The sequence below is a fragment of the Myotis brandtii genome, unplaced genomic scaffold (genome assembly GCF_000412655.1).
Source record: "Myotis brandtii unplaced genomic scaffold, ASM41265v1 scaffold1040, whole genome shotgun sequence".
NCBI lineage: Eukaryota > Metazoa > Chordata > Mammalia > Chiroptera > Vespertilionidae > Myotis > Myotis brandtii.
Genome location: NW_005353498.1, coordinates 250,317 through 277,536, shown reverse-complemented (window position 1 = coordinate 277,536; position 27,220 = coordinate 250,317). Strand labels below are relative to the sequence as shown.

General features: G+C 50.3%; 1 protein-coding gene across 4 annotated transcripts in view; it reads left to right on the top strand.

Annotated features, from left to right (window-relative positions):
• Positions 1–15,992, top strand: part of EPS15L1 (epidermal growth factor receptor pathway substrate 15-like 1) — a 108,581-nt gene extending 92,589 nt beyond the window's left edge. For 2 of the 4 annotated variants that reach the window (XM_014538198.1, XM_014538189.1), the window contains exons 23-25: positions 1,333–1,380; positions 10,231–10,436; positions 15,370–15,992. In XM_014538198.1, the coding sequence (XP_014393684.1) occupies positions 1,333–1,380; positions 10,231–10,436; positions 15,370–15,513 (398 nt within the window). In that variant the 3' untranslated portion in view covers positions 15,514–15,992. Of the gene's footprint in view, positions 1–1,332; positions 1,381–10,230; positions 10,615–15,369 lie in introns of those variants that run through there. The other 2 variants (XM_014538194.1, XM_014538204.1) reach the window with 2 other exon arrangements.
• Positions 15,993–27,220: the final 11,228 nt, after the last annotated feature.

The following is a 27,220-nucleotide window of genomic DNA, read 5'->3' as shown; positions in this document are numbered from 1 at the left end:
TGAGATACACAGTAGAGACAAACAGAGGACAAGTTATTTAAAAATGCTGCTACGCCCCTCCTGGCACCAGGGCCAGGGCTTTCTCAGGAGGATGGGTGCCCCGTGTGCAGAGCTGTTTGCCCTCCTGCAGATGAGACATGAGAGAAAGTCCGGCCATGGGCTGGGTGGATTTATAACAGACTTTCTGTGAGCTGTGAGCAGAAACAGATGCATAAAGAGATCACTGTATCAGCCACACATCAAAGCATTTACCATAAAACGGGGAGAAAAGCAAAAACAACAGAGGAATTCCCTTCCATCTATGAGAGGCTGCGTGTACCTTAGAGGCAGTGGCTCTTAGAGGACCCTTGATGGTCTCCTGATGGAATAGCATTGAGTCTTCTCATCCCACCAGAAAGATGGGAGTTAGAGTGCACACACACACACACACACACACACACACGTGCGCAGACACACACTTGTACACGTGTGTGCATATGTTCACATACTGCATGCACACGTGCACATATTCAAATGCATCCATTCTCGCGCACACACCTTCTCACAGTGCTTGTATGCACCTGCATTCATACTGCAGAGGTGCAACGCTCTTGTGTGAATGCATGTGCTCACACCCACAGGGCAGTGCAGCAGTTGGGCCTCGAGGAGGAGCTGTTCCCCTCACCTGCTGGGAAGAGCAGAGCTTCCTTCTCAAGGATCCTTGGAGACTCTCACCAGCCTCCTCCCCTTCCCTGAATCAGTGTTAGCTCTGCTTTGAATTTGCCCTCACTGTCCCCTCCTTCAGGTTTCTGTCTTCGAGCCTACCCACCCCATTTTGGCTTCTTTTTCTTTTCAGTGACTTCCTCAGAGCCGGTTTCAGAGCTCGGGCTCTTTAGAGAGCTGTCCACACCTTGGGAGGTTTGGGCCTGTATCATGGGGTCTTAAGCTGCCTTTGTTCATGGCTTTGGGCTGTCACATCCGTGCTCTACCTTGGCCTGTAAGGTGCCCCAGATACCCTGTTGGCATCAACAGACCTTTAGGAAACACTGTTGCTTCTCCAGACCTAGGAAGACCCGCAAGCAAGTCAGAACAGGCATTGTGATGCCATTTATTTACCATAAGAGGAAAGGGAAGTGAGAGAGGACACAGTGAGGTGGCAGCAGGACCAACCCTGAATTCAGTGACCTACCCCCACCCAGGCCTCCCACCTCCAAAAACAGCTGTAATGAGAACCATACCATGAGGTTCGGAATGCTCTGGAAAACTGTCAACACATGTGCAGTATTTAATCTGTGACCAGCCACGACGTATCCTTGTAGACGCCTAAATGTCTCGTCTGATTCTCTTACTTAGAAGCGATGGCTGAACAGAAAAGCTGTCCACTGTATACGCTACTGGGTGGTAGGTACATATTGTGTGGTGGTTGTCATTTGAGCACTTCCAGTGGCGTTTTGCTGTGATTTCATACTAACCTCTAACACTAGCCAAGGAATCTGCAAGCTGTGTGATGCATTCATACTCAACATGGACCCAGCAGTTGACTTTTTCACTAGTTGCATTTAGGGGCAAGCATCTGGCAATTTGGGGATGCAGAGGAAGGTGTCTGCCCCATGCTGCTTCTCTAGTCGAGGGAGTTAAGGCCCAGCTGTGCACAGTGCCCTCCCCTCTTCCTGTCCACACTGCATGGAGCAGGGCGCATAAACCGGGAGCAGCCTGGGAGCTACCTGGTTATTAGCAGGACAGGCTGATGAGTGAAGGGGGAAGTCCTGCTCAGAGCATTCATTATGAAAACACCCAGCACACCTCTTGTTCTCTTGGCTGCTTAGTATGGGAGGCAGCCAAGAGTGTTGGGTTGGTTTGGTTTGGTTTTTAAGAAAATATATAATCGAACAGGTTGAAAAGAATGTGTTTTTTGCTCTTGTCTTGACCTGGCCTTTTCCTGCTTGGAGAGGCCACATAGCCAGCATGAGGAGGTGGCCACCTTCACCTGGGAGCGCTGTGTGTCAAGGGCCTTCCTGACACGTGGTGGAGGCGCGATCCCAGCGTGGCTCAGTGGGGAGGAGGGAAGGTGGGCACCCTCCTCCCGGGGCCCTGGGGTCCTGGGGTCCTGGTGGTTGAGCTGTGATCCTGTGGACACAGCATAGTGGACAATCTAGACTGCCCAGTTATAGTGGTTTTTCTTACACACCCAACACGCAACTTCATACCTGCACTCACAGAAACCAAGGTGACAGAACATGCTTTTCCAAAATCTTGCCACCCTGCACATGACAAGGGTCTGAGGTTGCCATTTTCCTACCCGGGGCTTGTTTGTCCCAGGGCCCTGAGGTTTCTAGAACCCGTCAGGTCTCTGTGCCTAGAGTTGTCACGTGCGAAGCCAGGGCAGGTGACTCCGATGCTGTTTCCCTTGGCTGCTGAGCTGTCTGTGCTGCTAGGATTCAGGGAGCCTGCTGGGTCAGGCTGGTTTCTGGACAGAGGTTGGAGTGAGGGCCTGGGCTCACGTACTGGCCCTGCTGCCCCTGCTGCTCATCTCCCTGAGGGGCTTTGGGCAAGCGCCCTAGCCTTGCTGAGCCTTAGTGTTCCTGTCTGAGCACAGGACCAACTCTGGCCTAGCAAGTGCCCCTGTGGGTAGAGTGCCTGCACAAGGCAATGGTCCATAATGTGACGTGTGTGACGTGCATCACCCAACCCACCCGGGTGTGAGACCAGGACACAGGCTCCCCCTTCTGTAGGCTCCTTTCCCCGGAAAAGATGGGATGGGCTGCGTGCTCACAGGGTTTATCAGGGACCCTTTCTCCCACCAGGCTGCAGTTTAGGAGAAATCTGCAATTGAGTGAAGCCAGAGCTTGGTTAGCTGAACTACAAAGAGGCTCCAGGGGCCTCTGGCAAAGCTTGGCGTTGCCGCTCAAATGGGACCAAATGCACATTTGGGCCTTAGTCACGCATGGTGTTTTGCATGCACTGGAAGCTGCAGTGTTCACATTCAGGGGTAATTGTTTTTTTATTTCTTTACTTTTAGCCTGATCGAGGTTTCATTGACATGCAATAAAATACACGTATTTAAATGTCAGCCTGTGCTGTCACGGTGTGGGACCTCCACCTGGGAGGTTCCCTGGGAAAGTTCTGGTGTCATACTCATGTGACTAGAGCAGCCCATGGCTGGCCATCTGCTCTCAACCCCAAATCCTCAATTCTCTCTTGACCCCAGCCAGGAAGGACGTCCTTGGGGACCATCATGTCACCCTCTGGGGAACAGGGCTTCAGCACTGAATTCTCTGTGCCTGGAGGTCTTTTCTAGAAAGGTCTATTATAGTATTGAGTAACCAGCAGGTGTCTGTTTGGGGTCAAGAGAATTGGTTTCTTCCAGGCAGGTGCAAATCAGACCCTTCGAAACCTGTCAGTTGGAGTTCGTGCACACACCTCCCCAGGTAAACAGTGTGTATTTTCTGCAACGGGCAGAGATCGAGATCAGTCAGAACTCACCGCTGAAGAGTTTCTAGGTAAAAGTTGTTGATTTGCAAAGGGAGAAACAGATTTTTTTCAAGTGCAGGAAATGGCTGTGTGGGTGTCAGTGATTGGGCCTCCCGCCCCACGGCGACAGATAGTGGGACGCTGTGCCCGGCCCCACCCTTGCCACTTCCTGCAAGTGCAGCCCTGCTTTGCGGTTCCTGCAGAGCCCGGGTAACACCAGCTAGTGTGCCTTCACCACTAACCAGCCAGTCACCTTTAACCTCTCCACAATTTAATTGTCCTTTTATTACTGCTAATGACCTTTTCACCCCCCCCAAAAAGCCAGTGCACACACTTATGAGGTCTTGTTGCCCCTTTTTCCCTTCCCATAATCCTTCTGATGACCACAGACAAACCAGATCCCATTTAACCTGCATCCTGTGCGATTCAAAAGATTCTCAAAAAAAAAAAAAGGAAAAATCACTTCCCCCTCGAACCTGAGTCCCTTCTACAAACTGTGTGTGGATTCCACACAGGTTGACTGGCTTCAGGTTCGTTCTTTTGCGCAGTTTTCTGGTCGCCGCCCATCCTTGGGTTGGCAGGTGTGTGCTCGGCTCTCCCTGTGTTCTGAGAGGCCAGTCTGGGGCGAAACCATGGTGGTCATCCTTCACCCATGTGGGTCCCGACCTCATGTTTATCACACAAGATCCACTTTTAAAATGGCTTCTCCAGTTGAGCCATGCGGTTAGCACCTCAGCCTTGAACTTAACTACTTTAATTCCGTTCCCACGATGATTTCAAAGAGATAATCAGTGGGTACATATGAAGTTCTAGAATGGGACAAGCGGTTCACCACCAGCACGAGAAGCCTGGAAAATTCCGGCACTGCCGGCCAGCCCTCGGAGCCACGTTTCCTGCACACGGGCACAGTCTGTGCCAGGCGGGGCGTGCCCCCTGAGAAGGAGTGCTCGAGAGCTGGCGGGACCCTACTTGCAGAGGGAAAGTGCTTTCCTCTCAGCCTCTTACAAGTAAAATGCCTGGAGATGGGTTGTCTTTGGGTGAATTTCTGTTCTGCAAAGTCGGCTGAGTTCGAAAATAGAAGCATTTGCCTATCTTAGTGCACACCCACCCTCCTGCACCCAGAAGGGCGGATTGAGTGGGAGTCAAGTGACACAGTTGTCACCTGTTGTTCAGTGCGGTGCAAATGCCCAGGCTTGGGGTCTTGAAGCACAGAAATCAGGGCTCAGCTGGCTCAGCCAGCTGGGGTCCTGGAGGGTCGTGTGGTTGGGTGCAGAGAGCCTGAACTCCCATCCTGTATCTGAGCATGGGTGTGAACAGACAGGAGACACTGCCCTGCCCCTGGTGCCCTTCCCAACCACCCTGGGACCTGTGTACCTGCCACCAGCCCTTGGGTTTTTGGTTCCACCTACAGCAAGGTGAGGGGGGCCAGGAAGGTGCTTCCTGTGCTGCCCTTTTTTTTTGATGGGGGTGAACATGGTTGTTCATTTCTTGTTTTTCTTACATTCAAAGCACTGAGCCAACGCCCCCCCCACCCCCACCATTGTCAACTGAAAAGCAGCACATGTATGATTGATTGGGGGCAGATGGTCATAAAAAGAATAAGCATGAGGGTCCCCCATTCTGCTACAGGCTCTCCTGACTCCTGAGCTGCCCCCACAGCAGGAGAATGTTCTTGATGGGTTCTGCACGTGGCCCTCCAATGCACACATGCCTTCTAACCGCTTCCAGACCCACAGCGTGGCACCCTGGTGATTTTCTTATATGTGGGCACGGCACCTCTCTGCCAGAGCAGAAGTGGCATTCTGGCAGCATCAGCGTTCCTCTGTAGGGAGGAACAAAGGCTGTGGCCCCTGTGGTGCAGACCCAGGGCCCGCCACCTGGCTGCTGTGTAGCCAGCGTCTCCCCAGGTCCCCAAGGCACCTGAGCCCCTGGAGGGCGCGGGCAGACCGGCAGAGTGTGTCGAAGGTGCAAATCAAAGAACAGTGTGATTTTTCAAAAAGCAGAACTGTGAGACCTGCAGTCTGTATTCTTTTTGCCGTGATGACTGAAGTGGGACTCATTTGTGAATCATGTAGCTCCCCCTCCCCCCATTTTGGCTGTAGATCTGATTTTTCCTCCACCAGGTTTCTTATAAATGTCATAGTAGCCTTTCGTGGAAACCTTGAAACTTGTATTTCTCATTCCAAGAGGTATTTATCTTTGGAGGACCCAACATGCGTGGCTGCTTTCCCCCCTTTGTCTCCTTTCTGATTCCGGTTGACCCCATGTCCACTGGGCTCCTCACCCTGTGAGATTTCCATGACCTCTGACCTCCCAGACCCCTCCCAGAGGATGGAAACACACCAGTTGTAGGGAGCCCAGTGGATAATAGTAAATATTTGTTCAGCTTTTCTCAACAATTCAGAACCAAACCTCATCCTGTTCCCTTCAATGCATTAAGCGATTTTCTTAAAATTCGGTAAATATTTTTAGTGGAAAATCTCAATGCTGTGATGGTGGGACCTCAGATTTTATCGCGGGGCTGTGCTACTTGGCACAGCTTTGATCTGCCGCTCGCCTTCTCCTTGCATGTGCAGCAGTGAGCGCAGGGCTGTTTCTGCAGGACTCCTCACCTGCAGGCCAGCGAGATGGTCCTGTGCATCCTGGCCTTCCACGGCCCACCATAGTGGGAGCCAGAGCAAACATGGATCCGTGTTGGTGAAAAGCAATCTTTTTCAGTAAAGTTCCCAAGCGATTTTGAACTTGAAGCATCGTGCTCTGAACAGCCTGGTTCTCTCTTTCTCCCCACTCCCCCCAATTCAACTCTGTTTTGCTGGTATGTGGGGGTGGGAAGGGAGAAGCCACAGGAATGAGGAGAGCCCCCTCCCCAGCCACAGCTCCCCTTGTGGTGTGACTCTAAGAAGCCTGGTGGTTGTGTGGGCGTCCCATGTTGTGTAGGATGAGTGACAGTTGTGTGAGGATCCCCCGTAGGATGGAAGTCCCAGGTTGTGTAGGATGAATGACAGTTGTGTGCTGTCCCATGTTGTGTAGTGTGAGTGATAGTTGTGTGGACGTCCCATGTTGGGATAAATGGCAGTTGTGAGAATGTCCTGTGTTGTGTAGGGTAATAGCTGAGGTGGGGTAGCTGTCCTGACCACAAACCTTTGTTTTTATTTTTTTATTTTGTTCTGTTGTTTTTGTATTTATCTCTCATCTGCAGAACTGCATTTTCCAACTATAGCCCTGAATTTTATAAATAGAACTCAGCAAGTGTCTGGTTGGAAAGGTTGGAATGAATACAGTCACACTTGTATATTTTTGATATTTTATTAATCAGATATGTTGATATCCTAAATCGTCCAAAACCTATCATTCTCCTCCTAAGAATTTTGAACAAGAGAATCGTCTTCGTTCAGACTTCTCAGTGTTCATGTGTTTTGAAGTTTGGGGGGCGGGGCAGAGTGTGTGTTTGTGTTCTGTTGTTTTTCCATGCACTGGCTCTCAGGGACCCTTCCCGGCCAGGGTTTCCTGAAAAGCATGTTGGGAAAGCAGAACTGGGAGCTTCGCTGCCAATAACTCGTTCTGGAGTCACTGCCCTGATCCTGGCCACTTGGCTGATCCCGGCCCTGGGGGCTCTCAGGTCTCGAGAAGTTAAGAAATAGGAGAATTGAAGACATTTCTACCAGGGTGGAGCCGGCCACCGAGTTTTTTTTTTAACAGCACACACTGTGGTAAACCATCGGGTTCATATTGTTTTTGCTAAAGGCAGTCCTGTGTGCGGTTTCGGTGCACCGCTTGGGTAACTGTTGAAACTGCTGCGGTTTGAAATAAGCCCTATTTTGCCTTCTCTTCAATCTTGCGTCCTTCTCCCCTTGTTCATGAAAACTACTCTGAGTGCTGGAGAATCACTGTGGGTGCCAAGTCAGCAGCCTGCAGCCCCCAGGGGTCTCTATTTCGTTTGACTTTGGTCATCGCCTTCTGCTACACTCGGGGGCCGGTGGTTCCCTGGGCAGAAATCTAGGAAGATGACACCAAGCCGTGTGTGCCAGGCATCATCCTGGCTAGCTTTTGTGCCAATTTTTGAAAGATTTTTTGTTTCTTCTCTGAAACCTGCATCGGTCATGATCCTTTCTCGTGGTGCTTGGAACCATGAAAAGGCATAAAACTGTGCAATGAGTTTGCTCAGGGACACGGAAGCAAATTAAAGTTATTCTGGCACGTTTGAGATAAGCTACACCTCAAAAAATCGGAAAACGATTAAGGAATTAGCAGAAGTGGTTATGTAAAAGCAGGAACTAGACCCAGAATGTTTTAAACGTGTAGCTGCTAAAAATAAATGGGGATGCAGAGAGAGAAGTTTGGGTTCAGGGCTGTCCTGGCGTGTGTCCTCCTCAGAAAGCCTCTGGTCACAAGCAGAGTGTCAGCCGAACTGGCAACACCCCCCACTTTGCAAGTGTCATGCACAATAATAATTCAGCCTTGTGCTGAAACACAAAAACAGATGACCGAGAAAAAACCGTTGTGTTTTCCCCCCTCTGAAAACAAGAGCAGTTGATGTGCCCTGGTTTCATATGAACACAGTCATGATTTCTAAATAACAACGGTTTCGGCACCAGCCAAACCAGGCGTGAGCAATTCTTGATGTGAACGATGCTTTTCATCTCCCCATCATCTCTGCTTGTCAGAAACCTCAGCTTCAAATCCCAGCAGGCTGGATTCTTACCACACCCCCAAAAGCAATTTAAAAAGTCTACAACAAAAAAACAAACCAGGGGAGGAAGTTCTTAATTAAAAAGAAGAAAAACACAGTAGCGGGTGATGTACTTGAACGCTCAGACCCCTGGCTGGGATCGGCTTGACCTCTTTATCCTGCTTAGGCATCTGTTCTTTGTGACCAGCCAGACCTTGCAAGGAATGCCCCAAAAGTCAGGCAGCTGCCCCAGACCTGCTGCCGGGAACAGAGTCTGTGCCCTTCCCTGGGGCTCTCAGCCCGTCTCCAGTAGCTCTTGCCCTCTCCCGGGTTAGAATTCTGCTGTTTGGTCCATCATCATTTTAGTTTCTGGTAAAAACAATTAGCCCAAGAGTGTACCAGTGAATATTGCTCTTTCTTGCAGAGGAGGGAAGCTAGAGGTCCTTTAGTCCCTTCTAGCTTCTCAGAGTGGTTCCCCCAAAGGCCTTGAGTCCCTGGCTCCCATGTGTCCCTGGCTGGAACCAGGGATAGGGTGGGTTTTGTTGGCACCTATAGTGTGCTGAGCTCCACCACCCACATGGAGCTGCCCCTCGGGGCCCCTCAGGTGTGCTGGAGGCTAGACCAGGACAGAAGTCAGTGCCATGGGAGGTGGTCAAGGCAGTGGGGGTGGCTGCAGGGGAGGAGTGGCCAAGGGAGGTGCCAGGGGAGGTGGAGGTGTGAGAGACTAGCCGGCCTGGGCAGTGCAGGGCAGTCAGGGCAGTGGAAATGGCTGCGGAAAGGGGACCAGGGGTAGCCAGGCCAGGAGGTCAGTATTTGTTCCCTGTGTCCCCATCCCTCTGGACGATGTCTCCCAGGGCACCCTTGCCCATGGGTGTGGTGTCCTTACACTGGCACCGTGTACACATGAGAGCCGGTCTCCCTGGACCCAGAAGTGGCTGCAGGTGCTCCAGGACACCTACACACACCCCCTCCCAGTGTGCTCTGTGTGAGGACATGTCTGTCTGTGATCAAGCCTCGGATGGTGCCACCGCCTGGGCTGTCCCCAAGGCAACTCTTCCGGGCTTTGAGCCAGCCACCCCAAAGAGGACCTGCTGCATGTCCTCCCCTGGACGCTTCCCCTGCCACCCTCACACATGGCGCTACTCTCAGTGGGAAGAAATGCAGAGGACTGGAGGAGACTAGACAGGAGCTGGACAGGAAACTGCAGACACTGGGGGAGGTACCCACCCATATCTGAGCATCTCTGGCAGAGCAGAGCTGCAGTTGGGAGTCCTCCGTTTCCTTTTGGGGTTCAAAGGGTACCCAGCTGGCCTGGCTCTGACTTCCGGGGGCCTGGAGCATCCCTCAGTCTCACATATGGCTTGCTTACTGCCTGCCAGGCATCAGAGCTAAACATCCTCTCCATGCGAGGGGATGCAGTTTTCTTGTAAAAGGCTATAACCAATATATTTTTAGCCTTGCAGGCTTTCCATTCTCCATCCCAAGTGGCCAACTCTGTTGTCCTGGATGACGGCAGCATAGAAGACCGTGAACAATGGCACAGCTTATTGGCATTGGCGTGCCATTAAATTGTGACTTACAAAGGCAGGCGGACCACTGTGGGCAGGTCCCGCTCTCAGCTGCTGCTCAGTCACCGGCAGACCTCCTTGCCCCATATGTGTCTGCTGGGGCTGCCATGACCGGGCAGCTTACACCACAGACGTCTATTGTTCTCAGTTCTGGAGGCTGGAAGTGTGACGTCAAGGTGTCAGCAGGGTTGATTTCTCCTGAGGCTTCTCTCGGCTCTGCCTCCTCCCTGTGTCCTCACAGGTCTACCCCTGTGTCTTCCTGATCTCTTCTTATAAGGACACCATTCAGCTTAGGGCCCATGTAATGACCTCATTTTTACCTAATTACCTCTTTCCAGGCCTCTGCAAATACAGTCACATTCTGAGGTCCTGGGATTGAGGATCTCAACATGAGTTGGTGGGGCGGGGGTGGGCACAGTTCATCCACAGCAACCCCATTTCATGGACTCTGTTCTGTCTGTGGTCAGTAACTTGTCTTTCTTTTTTCTCTTCTTTTTTTTTTTTTTTTTTTTTTTTTTTTTTTCTGTCTCCTGAACTTTCCAGGTAAAAGTACACCTGTAAGCCAGCTCGGTTCTGCAGACTTTCCCGACTCCCCCGATCCATTCCAGCCACTCGGGGCTGACAGCAGTGACCCGTTCCAAAATAAAAGGGGGTTTGGGGACCCGTTTAGTGGAAAAGATCCATTTGCTCCCTCCTCTTCAGCTAAGCCTTCTAAAGCCTCTTCCCTGGGCTTTGCAGACTTCACCTCTGTAAGTTGAGTTCTTCGCCTCCGTTCCACTCCTTCCCCTTGCAGCTTGTTTGGGGCTTTTTTTTTGGCTTACGTTTCCTGGTACCTCATGCCATCAACTGTGTTATTTATTCTGTACTGCTGCTTTCTGTAAGAAAAAAATGTTTCTCAATAAAAAAAGTGCTATGGTTTGGATACTCTGTGATGAGGGCACATGTCCTTCCAGCATGGTGGCCCAAGCTGGTGGCCGCCCCATCGGTCTCTCTTTCCCTTTCCTTGTCCCGGTCGACCCTCTGTATTGTTTCTCTCGCCCGGAGGCTGTTGTGTTCATTGACTTTTGGAAGCCGAGATGTCAGACACTTCTGAAGTGTTAAAGCAAGATTGCAAAAGTTACATTAGGATCTCGCTGTCCCCAAAGGGTCTCTGTGCAAGAATTCTAACTGTCCCTCCTCAGCGCGTTTTGTGCAGCAAGTACAAAGTGAAGGACCCAGGCGGGTGCATGAAGGAAGAGCAGTTTGGTTTTTAAAAAACTTTTATTTCAGTTACCAGCTCTGATGAAAAGAGAAATCCAGCCTAGAACAACCACTCTGAAGCCGTTTTGCCAAAAAAAAAAAACAAAACACCCCAACCCCAAACCCTCCAAAAGCTATTTAAGCAAATTCAAGTGCCTTTTCAGAAGTCTGGCTATTTCTTGGTATGAAAAAGATTCCAGATTATAAATGCTGCCACTTTTGGTGTTTTTGGCACCGTCATCAGTATCCAAAGATCTTGTTCTCAGATTCAGAGTTTGTCTTCCCAGAATTGGTTTTACTGTCTGTTGGGCACCCACGTTTTCTTTTCTTTCTTTTTTTAAGTGTTCTTCGTTCAGATTTGCCAAGTATCTTGTTTTCTGGTTAGGCGTGACGTGCATTATTTATAGATGCTTTGACTCCTAGAATATCCTTCTTAAAACAGCCTCTGCCGTCCATATCCGTGCCCCGTGAACGCCCGATTCATTTCAGACCCACCTCGTGCCCAGCTATCCTGTGGCTTATTGAAGCTGCCCAATACGCTGCTATGTTCCTGGCTCTTGGCGACCTGTAAATATTTTACAACTGCAGTTAGCTCAGTTTTGTTGACAGCCTGTGCACACTGTGGATGTGTACAAATGGAGACATTGTTAATAAAAGCCAGAAACAAAACCTGCTTTATCTACGGTTTTTTGAATAGGACCACGTTTGTTTTTCAGTGGAAAAAATATTAAATGCTGATGAAAAAAATAGAGCCATTCATGCATGACTCAGGTACTCTGTTTTGGGCAGGGCAGAGGGGTAAGTGGATTTGAATGGCAATTTGAAGAAATGACTGTTCTCTTTCTGAAATGCATACTCTGTTTCCTGTGGACCCTGCACCCTCCCGATGGCTAGGTTTTGGAAAACGTTAAAAAAAAAACCCCAAGGTTTTAAATTATCATTTGGCTCAACACTTCTGTTCATTCCAGAACACGTTTAACACGTTAACTTTGATTTTAAGAATCTCCTGGTATTTAATCACCCTCGTTTCCAGGTGGGGAATCTGATTCTGCCCATTGGAGTTTGCAGCTCTGTTTTTTTTTGTTTAAAATCACCTTTCCCGCTTCGAATGCCCCAGGTTTTCCAGAGGAAATCTGAAAATCAGTGCGATTCTGCCCCCTCTGATGGGATGGGCGGAGGAGAGACAGTTTGTTCCCCTTGGTCATACCATAGTCCAAAAATGTTAAAATCTGTCTCCCTCTGGGAAATCAGGATGTCTTTGCATTTTCATGGCGTCGGGGGTCCAGCCCATTAGCCTGTGGTTTCAGGGTACACTGGACCTGGATTTGTGCTAACTCAAAGAAGGCCAAAGGGGTTTCTCTGGTGTATTTTAGCTCCTCAGTAAAAACTGAGGGGTCTTTCACCGCCCAGCAGACGGGCAGTGTGACTTTCAGATCAGATGTTCTGAGTGCCGCCAAGACATGGTGTTACCTCTGCAAAGGTAGCTTGGTCTGTGTTAGAGTTCAGGCACCAATGTCATACATATATGTGGTCCCCCTTTGGCACCCCAGCCCTGCCACCTAGAACCCTCCAATTTACAAGTCCCAAGTTTCCATCAATGGGTGACTTGTGCTTGTTCACGGGAAACCTCTCCGAGATTTCTTTAAAAACCAGCCTTTCTGTCTCATGCGGATGTGTTTATTAGGAAGTAGTGTTTATAGGTTAGCAAGACGGCACTTTTCCGGAAGTCTGCATTGAGAGCAGAGCAAATGTCAGGTGGGGCAAGCTTTGCCTTGTGGAGTGAGTTGGATGCAATTTCAACATCAGAATAAGTGAGCCAATGGGAGGCAGCTAGAGTGTCCCTCGGGTGGTGTGGTGGCAGTGCCGTTAGATGTTCGGGATGCGGATGTCGGTCCCTGGAGGAATGGCACCTGGCCCTCATGAATCGAGGATCAATAATAAAACCGCAGAGCGTTCTTCCCGAGCGGGCACCCTCGGGCAGGGGTCTTGGAAGGGCAGCATCCTCGTGCCCACTGTGTGGCTCAGCCCCATGATGGCACTAGAGTGATACAGAGATCAGAGCTGCCCGCAGGCATCCGGACCTGGCCATCATGACGCCTCCAGGTCAGAGGACTGGAGAACAGGCTTGTTCCGGCGTCTCCACCAGGGCCCAGGAAGGACTCATCTGATTGGAGACAGACACCCCCTCCACCGGTTTTCTCTCGGACGTCACGGTCCACGATGCTTCTCCAGCGCACGTCCACCACGTGCTTGATCGAGTCTCCACGGTGGGGCCTGAGCTGGCCTTGAACCAGTCACTCAGGAGGCACCTGGAACGTTCTGTCAGCCGTTTCATTTGAAATGCAGACCTGTGAACAGACGGCTCTGAGACACGCGGGCTGCGTGGGGACCGCGGGAACCAAGGCTTTGGTCTGGATAACCCGTGGCATCACTCGTCAGCCCCCACCCATCCCTCCACTGGCGGGCAAGGGGGCAGGGTCCCTGGCAGCGCACCTGTCCCCTCCCTCTCCTGTCAGCAGCACCCTGGAGTCATTTCCACCAGCATTTGTTGTTTTTTCCTTGTTTTCCTCCTGTTGAGGTGTTGGAAAATTCCCCACAGAGTGCTGGGGCTTATCTGTGCCCAGTGGTGGAAACACAAGGGTGGGGAACAGTTTTTCTGGGCAGTTTCTCAACGAGACAAAGACTTAACTTTTCCTCCCAGAATGGCACTTCATGCTGACTCCCAGGCCCGGTGGGGAGAGGCCTCCTGGGCTGCCCGCTCTCTTCCGCCAGGACACCTCTGCTTCAGACTAGGCTCCCTCCATCACCCTTCCCCACTCCCCGGCCGGATCCCCACCCTCTGGCCCTCTCTCACGCCCACATCGGCCATTGAACCATGAATCATTCAAAACTGCCCATTCAGTCACCCCCCTCACTGGCCCGAGGAGCTGAGGGTAACTCTCAGCTCTTCTCTGGGGCCTACAGCCTGTCTCAGCCCAGCCCCTCACCCCAGCCTCCATACCCAGAGCACAGGTGGACCCTGGAGGCCTGGATACTATCCTGTACCCAGACTTCCTGCAGCAACAGCTGACAGCCCCACCCCCTCCCCAACCCCAGGAGAATCAGGCTGCTGAGGACTTGGGCTCTGCCGCCACCTCCCCTCCCCAGGCCGTGGTGCTGCCATCTGTCTGGAATCCCACCTCCTGGGCTGTCACGCGGACTCTGTGTGTGGAGAAGTAGCTGTGCATTCCTGTCACACTTCCTTTTCCCCGCGCCCTGGTGGGCCTGCAAGGGCCTCCACAGGAGCTGTGTGGATTGGGATTCTCGGTCTGTCTGCTCCCCTGGGCACCTGTCAGAGGGCCGGCCGGCCGCTTGATCTGTGTCACCCAGGGCTTGGCAGAGTCAGTGCTGAGAACGGAGATTCTGGCTAAGGGAGGCCAAGGCCCAGAACAGACCGCAGCTCTGCTCTCGCGTCCGGGCCCACGGGGCCAGAGGTGTCTCACTGGGAGATGGAGCAGAGTTACCGGGACCTCGGGGGAGCCAGGGACCCACCCCAGGAGAAAAGCGGGTGGATCTGGCTTTTCTTTTCTTTCCTTAGAGCTAAGGGACCTCAAATGGTTTGAAATCACCCATCTTGGAGTTGTAACTGTTTTCTCCCTTGTTTGAAAAAAACGTTTTTAAAAAAAATGGAACCTTTCTGAGAAGGACGTCAACAGTGAAAACCTTGTGGACTGAATGGCAGCGTAAATGCCAGGGCACCGTTGTGGCGAGCCGGAGCGAGGCTGGGCGGGAGGAGAGGCCACCTTTCAAGACCGTTGTCGCCGCTCTTTTGGCCTCCAGGCCTTTTTGCACATTGGAAATCAGAGATCTGTTCAAGCCAGACTCTGCAGTCCCAGCGCCTGTCGCCACCACGTCAGCAGCCTGCCTTCGAGGCCCAGGCTTTGCAGGCTCGCCGTCCTAGCTCCTTGGGGGTCAGCTGACCTCTGCTCCGCAACTGCTTTTCGAGACGCCCCTCCAGCCCCCGAGGAGGCTGAGCAGGGGCTGCTCCCAGCTCAGGAAGCCTCCTAGACTCAGCCCCGGGGGACCGCTGGCATTAGTGTCCCCACACCAATGCGTCGTGTCGCCTGCTTCCGTCCCTGCAGGGGCAGGTGGCTAGTTTCTCTGAGGTCCAAGGTGGCGCTTAAGGTCAGACTCAGCCCTGCTTCTCCACGCATGTGACCCCTCCCAGACTGGGTGTCAGGGCTGGGGCATGCGTGTCCCCTTCCCAGCTCCAACCAAGATACAAGCTTTTGGCTTTTTCTGGTTTTTCACCCATGCATCCCAGCATTGCGTGCGGTTCCCTGCTCCCTGCCCACCTTTGACAGGCCTTTTCTGGGTCTCCTCCCCTGTCCCTACGCACCCCACCCCTGGCCGGTGGCTGCAGCTCCCAAGCCATGTAACCCAACCTGCGTTTTTTCTTTGCAGTTTGGCAATGAGGAGCAGCAGCTGGCGTGGGCCAAGCGGGAGAGTGAGAAGGCGGAGCAGGAGAGGCTGGCGCGGCTGCGGCGGCAGGAGCAGGAGGACCTGGAGCTGGCCATCGCGCTCAGCAAGGCTGACATGCCCGCCTAGGCAAAGGCAGCCGAGCACGTGCGCGGGGCAGGACTGCCGTGGCGGGTCGTCAACAGGAAAAGCCTCGAGTCTGTATATACACACGCTCGCACAGCGGTCCCGTCTCACCTGTGACATGTGACAGCCACTGTAGGTCAAGCACTCGCTGGTTAGAAGGCCTCAGGCTCTGGGCGGCTCGTCCCAGGCGAGGAAATGAGGCTCACCCTGCAGGGAGGCCTGGAAAGGCAGAGGCCACCGCCACCGCCATCACCTCTCCACTGTGACAGCCCAGTCGGTGACAGTGCCCCACCTGGAACGGGCAGAGGGAGCGGGCGGCGCCTCCTGGCCTGCCACGCTCTGCTCATAGCTGCTCCGAGTACCAGCGCCAGGGCGCACCCACCCTGCCGCCTCCCCGACCTAAGACAGATCCCTGGCGATGTATGCATTCGTTGTATAAAAATTAAGTTTGAATGATTAATATAAAATATTTTAATACAAAACACAAAGACTCTCTTCTTCCCTTTCATTTAAATATTGTTTTCCTTGCAGTAACGTTCACACGTGATGTCACAGAGGCAGACCAGCCACAGTGACGTGGAGAACTAGGTTGAGTGTTTCTCTTTAAATCCTGTTTGAGTAGCTTCTAGGACCACAGAGAAAGCCAATTTTGGAATTTTTCATGGGTCGTCTTGTCCCCCAAGGATGCAATCCTTTGTCACCTCGCTGCTGTTTAAAGAGGTTCCCGCATACAGTTCACTGAGGCTTGATCCACATGAGGGGCGTCCTTCACACCATGAGCTCGGAAATGCAGACTGGGAGAGCTCTCCACTAGGACACAGCTGAATTCCCCCGGAACATTCCAGAAGCTTGGACATAACTGCTGGGATGACCTCAGGACTTGCTGAGGACACTGCAGACTGGGCCCTGCTTTGGTTTTCACTGTCCTCAGGCAGACAATACAACTTCTCTCCGGTGAAGATGATAAAGATGGAATCTAAGCAGCCAGAACACAGCCTTAGAACAGCCTTTATCCAGAGAAACCTCCAATCCCAAAACCATGCAAGAAGGGGGGGAGATGCTAACACCAGGACTAAACAGGCCCAGAATGTTCCAGGACCAGCCTTGATGGAAATCACAGGGCACACGCAGCCCAGCCCCATTGGAGTTAGACCCCAGAAGCCCTTTTGAAAAGTTCCTTCTCAGTGCTCTGCGTGTCTGGGTCCCAGTCCTTGCTCTCTCCCCTTCCTGCTCCAGCTGGGGCAGGGCTGTTGACAACCCCCGACGCCTGCACGGTGGCTCTCAGCTGCCTGATTCCAAATGCTTTATCCAAACCAGGCAATCATTCTGAGAGGTACAGTCGGCCCTCCATGTCTGCGGATTCTGCACCCACGGGTTCAACCAACAGCGGATACAGAATATTGGGGGGAAATGTTACGCTATTGCTGACGTGTACTGTGTAGCTAGACCTATGCGTCTGTACCGAACACATACAGACTTTTTAAATCATTATTCTCTAAGCAATAGTACAACTATTTACATACCATTTACATTGTATTAGGTATTATAAGTAACCTAGAGCTAATTTAAAGTATATGAGAAGATATGTAGGTTACATGCAAATACCACACCATTTTATATAAGGAACTTGGGCATCCTGGGGTTTTGGTATCTGTGTTGGCCCTGGAATCAATCCCCTGTGGATAACAAAGCCTGACTTTATTTATTTGCTTGGTTTTACACTTTAATTTTACTTTTCAAACCCAGTTTTAGATTTGCAGAAAAATCACAAAGATACTACAGAGAGTTCCCATAAGGCCTCACACAATTCCCCGTTTTTAACATCTTACATGTGTATGGTACATTTGTTACAGTTAAGGAGCCAATATTGAGACATTATTATTAACTAAAGTCCATATGTTATTCAATTTCCTCAGTTTCCCCGAGTGTCCTTTTTCTGTCCCAGGACCCCATGTTGCATTTAGTCACCATGTCTCCTGAGGTGCCTCTGGGCTGGGACAGTTCCTGGGACTTCCTTAGTCTTGGCACCTTTACAGTTTTGAGGAGAAGGTCAGAGTAGTGACATGGGTCTGAGGCTTAAGGGTTTCCTAATCTGCCAGGTGCCCCTAATCCTCTGGAAAAGTAAGCAGCTTCCAGAATGTGGCTGGAGGTGATTCCCAAGGCTTCCTCCTCCTGTGGAGGAGCCACCAGAATACACCTGAAAACGCAGTGCCACAGGTCCCCGCCATCATGGCCCTGCAGGGAAGGACCACATCGCCTCTCTCCAAGGTGGTCAGAGCTCCCTACTTGAACACGAGACCCACACTATTTGGCAAAAACCTCACAGTTTTCAGAGCTGTTCAACTTCTATCATTTTGTTCTAACCTCAGAGAAGCCTTGTAGGTGAGGAGGGTGGGGTGTTAGCCCATTTTCCAGATGGGAAAACCAAGGCGCAGTGTCAGCAGTTATTTGCCCAGAGCCCCAAAGCCCGCCAGTGGTGGTGGCTCGGTGTTTGGCTAGTCTTAGAAAAGCTTTGTTTCTTATGCCTGCTGCTGATTTACATTTTCAATGTACCCAGAAAAGACACAGACACAGAAAGAGGCTCTTTATGTCCTATAAATGCAAGACCATACGTTGAATTGAAGACCTTGCAGTGCATTGAGTTGAAGACCATGCAACGGATCGAAAGTGTTCTTACCAAGGGGAATGGGATGGCTTCAATGTTTGTGTATTTTGTGTATATTTGTTTGTTTTTGTCCATGACTTTTTCATCTGATTCTTAGAAGTTCTCAGTCCCCTCCAAAATAAGGTTATGAGCCAGTTTTAAATCTTTTTCCTTCTTCCCCAGCCACACATACACACAGACATGCATACACACACATCTGCTGTGTACACAGCCTCACATCCACCAACCCATCCCCACTCCCACCGGCTCTATTCTGCCTCTTCCTTGACAGAGAACACTCACACCCTTTCCTGAAAAACAAAGTATCCAGTGTGAAAAAAATGTCTGATGAAAATCTCCAACCATAATAGTAGCAAGAAGAGCACAATAAATCCCCACAACCATCTCCCAGCATCAACTCTCGCTTTGATTTTGCCACTTCACCAATCCCTTTTTCCCTTTCCTCCCTTTGGCAGATGTGCCTTAAAACAATTTGGTTGTGACGTCATGTTACCCAACCATGTTCAAGTACGTGTTGCTAAAAAATGTGGCACCTTTCCCCATAACCGCTGTGCCGTGATCACACCTAACAAAATGAAAAGTAACACTCTATTTCTGCAAGTCACATCTTCAGATGAGCGGCAACTTCTGATTTTGTGATATTGTTGACTTACTGCCCTAATGGTTGGAAGCCTTTGTCCCCTTAGGAGGTGACGTCCCCCGGCTGCCACCTGTGACAGCGGGTTCCCACCCTCTCCAGGTCCAGTGATCCAGCTCCAGCTGCAGTTGGACCAGAACCCAAGGGCTCAGGATACCTGGTCTTAACATCATTTTGGAAAAAGAATGACTGATTATCTGCAACTTGCTCCAAGTAAACGAAATCACATCTTCAAAGTCAATTTCATAGAAAAGTACACTCAAGTCCTGGAACAGTTGTGGAAAGCTATTTTTAAAACAGGAAGCGTCTGAGAAACAAAGAACCTGCCTCTTGAAATAATGGAGTAAATATTTCTGTTCCCTTATCAGATCTGGTTCCTTTGAAACACGGACTTTTTTTTTTTCTTCCCCAAATTTTCCCCAGTCCAAGTTACGAGGAGCTGTACAAATTGTATCATGAGCTGTTGTTGGAAAAATATAAAGGGAAATGGAAATGTGATCCTTATCAGAAGCCTATTCCAGAGAAATTACGTGATGTGGGCTGGCATGGCTCACGTTGTGTTTATGTTTATTGGGTCTTTAAATATCTCTTTGATTTGCTTTCTGGTGGCCGTGCTGTGTGCGCACTCTGAGTCATGACCTTGGGCGCACGGCCTACACCCTCGGGACCTCAGTTTACCATCTGGCCAAGCAGGTTGGACCTCACCACCAGTGACGCTCTTAAAGATTATGATTCAAGTTTCTGGAAAGGCACATAGTTTAGGATTTCAGGTAAAAGAAGAACATGGAATAGATGTCATCCGTGCTAGCCTCATCGTTATTTAACATATTTTGTCCACATGTAAACAACACTATTATTTTTAAAATGAATAAACAACATTATTATAATCATCAAACTTGCTGAGACTGGAACTGAAATATTCCAACCACTAAAAAGAAATGACAAATATGTAACATGATAGAGGTGCTAATTATCGCTGCAGTGGCAATCCTGTACGCATACAGTATATAAATGTACACCTTATATTTAAGCAATGTTATATTTCAAATATATTTTGTTAAAATATTTTTTCCACTCTTGATAACCATTTGTTAGCTAAGGGAGAAATACTAGTTCAAATAAATATGTAATATAATAAATAGGGTAAGAGAACAAAGAATATATCACTAATAAATAAAATATATCACTGATAGATAAATTATATCAATATAGGAAATATATAATACATCAATATAATTATATATTTATATTAACTTTAAAAACTTTTGCATCATAAGAAACATTATAGTTGAATAAATGAACAAATCTGCAGCTTTCCAATGGTTTTCCTACGCTAACCTTCAGCGAAAGCCAGCATCCTCTCTGAGGACCAGAGCAGAAGGACTTCAGAGATAGTGGTCTGCAATGAATGTTGTTTCTTTGTACTAAAGACAAAGGGCAGAGTTTCCACTCCAAGAGCCAAAAAAAGACCCAACACAAGATGTAGCCATTGTTGAACCATAAACACGCTTTTTAAAGGAAGTGGGGGTCTTGGTTCTAAGAACAATGTGGTAGACCAGAACTCCGATTCCTCTGGTTCTAGATCCTGGGATAAGCAACTAAGGGCTTTCCTCTCCTGCGGGCGAGCAGAGAGGTCACGGAGTTATGAAGAGGCTCTGGGTGTGCTGGCAGGAGCAGAGTGCTGGAGCCGGACAGACGGGGTGTAAATCGGCTCCCCTGTTGATAGCGGTGACTTCGGGAGTCATTCTTCCTCATCTGTAAAGTGGAGGTGATAACATCGATCTCTCAGGGCTGTTGTGTGGATCACAGCAGAGTTCCCAGCATATTCTAAACACTTAGGTACTGAGACCCATAGTAGTTTTAGTAAAATTACTAATTGTGGTTTACAATAACATAACATAAAATTTACGATCTTAATCATGTTGACTGTGCAGTTCAGTTGTGTTAAGAATATTCATATTGTTGTGCAATCGCTCTCTAGAATTTGTCTTGCAAAACTGAAACTCTATACCCAACACCTCCCCATTTCCCCCTCCTCCAGCCAGTTGTAGTGGTTTTTGTCATTACTGATTCAGATGGTTATTATTAACATGATGGCTGCTGTGATAGTGAGCGCTCACACTGCAATAGCAAGGCTGATATATTCTAGCGCTACTGGCCAGGAGCAAGCTGAGAGGTGGCTCTGTCTGTATTAGATATGCAACTACATTATTCCTCCTTGTGGGAATCTCATTCTAAAGAAAGCTGGTGTCGGGTGCAGGAGGGGCAGGAGGCCAAGCCCTGACACACGCTTTCTGTGCCATCGTATGAAGGTCTGGGGAGAGAAGGGGGCTCCATGGACCAAGCCCATGATTGGGCACCATTTGGACAATGACGGTCGTGTCCAAAAGCAGGATGTGGCCTTTAATTCAGAGGTTCGGCCAGGGGACTTTCCACTTGAAAGGGACAGATGCCACTGCCCTCTGTGGCACTGCTGGCCTGCATCATGCGCTTGTCCCGGCCTCCACGGTGGTTATTTTAAGCTGACAGTGAGACTTACTGGAAAGGGCTTGGCATTCGTGCATAGAAACCGCCTGCATTTAAACTTGAGGAGCTGGAGTGTGAGCCATGGGATACGGTTCTCTCTTCAGGCCCTGACTGAGACGTGCCCACAGAATCGATCTTTTCCAGCTGGAAAAATCCCAGGGACCCTCAGCCTCCTGAGCGCCTGCTCTCTAGGACATCTGTTTGAGGCCACAGTCGTCCTCCTTTCTCTTGTATCATGGTCCTCTGACCCTCATGGCACACCCCAGCCAGTCGGGTCACCGTCCCTGTCTGACCCTCCCAGGGAAGGCCAATGGAGGGAGAAAATTCTCTTTTTTCCATTCCACTTTCTTGAGTTGTATGAGCTTCCCAGCTCCTCTCTCTCTCTCTCTCTCTCTCTCTCTCTCTCTCTCTCTCATTGACTGGGTCAAGGAAGATGGTTTAGTTGATGGGGGAGGTGACAGGATTTTCTTTCCTTCTTTCCTAGTTATTTATAAAATTGTGGTAAAATACACATAAGAAAATTCACCACCATAACTATTTTTAAGTGTCCAGTTCAGTGGCATTAAGTACATTCATACTGTTGTGCAGCCATCACACCACCCATCTCCAGCACGCCCTGCATCTTGCAAAACTGAAGCTCTGTTCCCATGAAACACCAACTCATCACTCCCCCTCTTCCCCAGCCCCGGGCACCCACCATTCTACTCTCTATGAATCTTACTCCTCTAGGGACCTCATATAAGCGGAGTCACTAATGTTGTCCTTCGGTGCCTGGCTTTTTCCCCTCAGCATCATGTCCTCAAGGTTCATCCATGTTGCAGCATGTGTCAGAATGTTCTTCATTTTTAAGACAGAGTAATATCCCACTGTACATGTGTACACACCTTGTACACACGTAAACACATTGTGTATAGGTACATGCCATGCTTTGCCATCCATGTCTCCCTTGATGAATTTTATTTCGCAATCACATTCACAAAAAGAACTTCATTTAAAAAAAGTGAAGCTTTACAATCGAAGCTTCGATTCCCAATTGCTTCTTTTTAAAACCGATTTTGTTTTTTGAGGTGAAATTCACATAACATAAAATGAACCATATAAAGTGTACAACTCTGTGGCATTTATGCTCGCTGTGTTGTGCAGCCATCACCTCTCTCTAGTTCCAGAACATTTCCATCACCCGAGAGGGGACCAGCCCCCAGGAGCAGTCACCCCCATCCCATGGCAACCGCCCATCTGCTTTCTGTGCCTATGGACGCGCTGATTCTGGGCATTCTGTATACATGGGCTCATACAACGTGTGGCCTTTTGCATCTCGCTTCTTGCCATCAGCACGATGTTTTCAGGTTCATGCACATTGTAGTCGGTGCTTCAGTGCTTCCTGTGGCTGAGGAATATTCCACTGTATGGATGGACCACGTCATGTTTGTTTATTCAATCTTTGATGGACACTTGGGTTGTCTCTACCATTTGCCTATTATGAATAGTGCAACACAAATTCAAATCGTTTCTCACCCAAACAAAGCAACAACAGTAAAGCAATTAGAAAAACTTTTCCTCTATCAGTGGTCAGCAAACTGCGGCTCGCGAGCCCCATGCGGCTCTTTGGCCCCTTGGGTGTGGCTCTTCCACAAAATACCGACTTCTGCGCATGGGCCACGAAGTTTCAATCGCACTGTAATGTGCGCGCCCGCACGTGGTATTTTGTGGAAGAGCCACACTCAAGGGGCCAAAGAGCCGCATGTGGCTCGCGAGCCGCAGTTTGCTGACCACTGCTCTAGGCAAAACCCTTTCAAGGCTCCTCCCACTTAAAAAGACACCCAAGAGATGCCCATTTACACTTGAGAAAGTTCCAATACAAAGTTAGGTCCTACAGTGACTCCCTGAGCAGAAGTCAGCTCGGGGCAGACAGTTGCTGGTGACATGGGGATTGTCATGCCAGTTGCCCCCGCCCACAATGCCCCCTCCCCGTGACCAGCAGAATTATGTAGAATGTGTGGGCTTACTCTTTAGAGTTCCACTAGCTCTCTCATAACAGCCCCATGCGTTCATGCACACCTACTGTGTGCCAGGAGTAGTGCAGGCCTGTCCACCAGACCGTGCCCCACCAAGAGAGCTGCTAACAACCCCCTTTTGCAGAGGTGGAAATGGTTGATCGTGGTGAACTCAGGAGCTCAGCTCAGACCTGCCAGGGCCCCCAGACCCTGCCTGTCGCCAGGGCTGCCCCACTGTCTCCGAGGGCCCAGATCCTGTCCAGCAGGGGAGAGTCGGCCAGGAGCTCCTCCAGTGAGCCCCACAGGAGCGGGCCGAGGTTGGTGGGAACCGACTATGTTAGATGAAACAACCACCTACTTCTGAGATGAGAAACCCTTCCTTCAACACACTTTCCTGTGACTCAAAACGAGCGAATGAACCCCCACAAGCTGGTCTAAGTCACCCGGGCACGTTGAGGAAATGAGACATCAGGATGTGTTTGAGGTTTGGGGTTCAACGGAAACACCACCGGGAATGTGGAGAATTCTGCTTGGAGAGTGAGGATTGGAGTCCTGGGCAGGTTTTAAAGCCCAGCGGAGGGGTGGGCCTGGCTGGATTCCCGATTCCTGCTTTTCCTCCTGGCGTTGGAACATCACAGAACCCCAAAGTCATAGACAAGGGCTTTGGCCCAGGAGTGTGTCTTTTCATCTTGGGACAGTCCCCAGAAGGCCAACTTGGGGTCAAGGTTGAAATCACGGGTGACTGAGGTGGAGGGCAATCAGGATGTGCCCAGGAAGGCGTGGCGGCAGCTCTGATGATGCAGAACTGTTTCCTGAATGACTCTGACAGTGCAGAGCCGAGTGTCTCCAAGTGTGGCCCACAGATTGAGCCAGCAGCGTCCCTGGGTCACGGCCCACATGCCAACTTTTGGGTCCTGCTCGAGGCCACCCAGATGGGATTCCACTTACACAGGAGGACAGAGGGAGGAGACAGCAGAGGCTGAGCACCCACAGTGTGGAAACATTACTCTCTGTTTCACTTTTCTTCCTTTTTTGAATAATTTTTATTGATTTCAGAGAGGAAGGGAGGGGGAGAGAAAGATAGAAACATCAATGATGAGAGAGAATCATTGATCGGCCTCCTGCACGCCGCCCCCTACTGGGGATTGAGCCCTTACCCTGGACACGTGCCCTTGACTAGAATCAAATCCGGGACCCTTCAGATCACAGGCCGAGGCTCTATCCACTGAGCCAAACTAGCTAGGGCTGATTTTCTTTTGTTTTTAATTGAGGTAACATTGGTTTATAACATTATATAAGTACATCAGATGTGCATTATAATTCTATATCTGTCTACACTACAGCTTACTCACCCTATAAATCTAGTTTTCAACCATCACCATATATTTGACGCCCTTTACCCATGTCCCCCTCCCCCTGCCGGCCTCCCCATTGGTTATCACCAATCTGCTGTCATATTTATGAGTTTGTTTTTGTTTTATTTTGTTTGTTTCTTTTTTGTTTATTTTATATTCCACATGTAAATGAAATCATATGATTTTTGTCCCATTCCTTCTGACTTATTTCACTTAGCATAATGCCCTCTAGGTTCATCCATGTTGTTGCAAATGGCAAGGTTTCATCTTTGTGGTGGTAGAGTAATATTTCATTGAAAAGATGTTCACCATTCCTAATTATTATGGAAATGCAAACCAAAACCACAATGCGATATCACCGCACATCTGTCAGAATGGTTGTTTTAAAAAAAGCCAAGGGATACATGTTAGCGAGGATGTGGAGAAAAGGGAGCCCTCATGCACGCTTGGCAGGAATGCTGATTGGTGACCACTATGGAAAACAGAACGGAGGTCCCTCAAAAAATTAGGACTAGAACTATCATCTGATGCAGCAATTCTGGGTAGAGCCCTCATGCACGCTTGGCAGGAATGCTGATTGGTGCAACCCCTATGGAAAACAGAACGGAGGTCCCTCAAAAAATTAAGACTAGAACTATCATCTGATGCAGCAATTCTGGGTGTTTATCAAAAGAAATCCAAAACGCTATTTTGAAGAGATAGATGCACCTCCTTGTTCGCTGCAGCATTATTCACAATAGCCAAGACATAGAAGCACCTTGGTGTCCACGGATGGATGAGTGGACAAAGATGTGTTTGCTTTTCTGACCCACCCAGGGAAAGCTCTCGCTGGGAGGTGAGCACCAGAGCTGGGGGTCGACCTGGGCCAGTGGATTCCAGTCCCATCCACACTGCACACGGCCCAGCAACACGGGATCAACCTGGGCCTTTGCAGTCCCGGTCCTGTCTACACTGCACACTCTATTCAGCATCATCTTGGGCTCTTTTGGACTCGATAGGAAATCCTGTCACCCAAGAAGCCCTGCAGTTTGGATTTGGTTCCTTATGAGAACCGGGGAGCAAAGCCATTATGCCAGTTCATAGTGCTGACCCTCCTCAACCAGGCCCTCCACTCCTGCAGCACCCCTCACGGCTGGCTGCTCAGGCACGTCTTCCAGGGCTACCAGATACCCATGCCAATGCCTCCACCCTGGTGAGGTCGGGTTGCATGGCGGAGAGCAAGGATTCTGCTTGAGGAGTCATGGCAGACTTCCCGTAGGAGGTGACCTGAGCTAGGCCTGGAAGAGTGCACTATGGTTTGCCATGTGGACACCTGGGAAAGGCTTTTGGACACCAGGAACAGCCTGTGCAAAGATATGGGGTTGGGGAAGAGTAAGGGTGAGTTGGGGCAGGGAGGCGGGACTCGGAGATTAGGATGGGGTCTGAGGGTGGTGTAGGAGTAGAGACTCAGAGGAGGGGGCTGCGGGCCGTAAAGGGTCAGAATGCTGAATGAAGGGGTTCTAGCATGTTCTAAATGAGCAAGGGAGGAGTGGATCTGGACAGCTGGCACAGGCTCTCAGAAGCAGGGCCCCAGTGGGCTCCCCACTGCCAGCCTCAGAGCATGGGGAGCTGCTCTCAGGGGCCACAGAAGATGACTAGGTTCCCATTCTGGAGGCTATAACCTCACAGACACCCCAAATCTACAGACGAGTCCTGGGTGCCCCCAGACCCAGACCCCCACCGCCTGCAACACCCCCGTCCAAAACCAGAGCTGCTTCCCACGCCAGCGCCAGCCGCGATCTGCAGCTCTGGCCCGCACGCTTCTCTTCCTCCTGGATCTGCTGGCCAAGCCTTGGAGCAGGCTCTCCCGCGCTGCTGTTACTCGTTTCCACGGATTTCTTCATCTGCCAAGTTCCTCTCTGTTTCGGGTTTCTGATTCCATCCCATGCGGTTGGGAGAACATACTTTGTATTATCTTGACCCTTTTCAATTGATTGAGGTTGGTTTTGTGGCCCGGCCTGGGGAATGTTCCCTGCGCACTTGAGAAGAATGTGTCTGCTGCTGTTTGAGGTCAGTTAAACCTGGTTGGTTTATAGGTTCCCCATGTTAAACGAGAAAGCAAGTGGGGCAGGGAGGGGAGAGTGGAGAAAGGCTTGTCAATAGAATATTCTGTTCACATTGTTCTAGGTTAAAGCGGAGTCGAGTCCTGGCAAGCAGTGTGTCCTTGGCAGGAGCTCAGCCAACGTGCCCGGGTCCCGGGTGATCAGTCCTGTGGCTCCGGAGGGCTGAGGGAGCTGGAGGCTGGGCAGCCTGTCCCCCTGAGTGGCCTCTGGAATGAGGGTGAGGACCCGGAATCCTGAGCCTCGGCCCAGCTCAGGCCCTGCCTGGGGGAGGGTCTCCGGGTCTGGTGTCAGGCCTCTGGGTCCCCCCTGAGGGAGGCTGTCCTGGAGGCCTGGGGCCCGGGGGAGCAGGGTGCTCGCTGCACACAGCGCATCCTGCAGGCTGAGCAGGCGGCTGGGTGTGCCAGGTGTGAGTGGCACCTCGACCGCAGGCC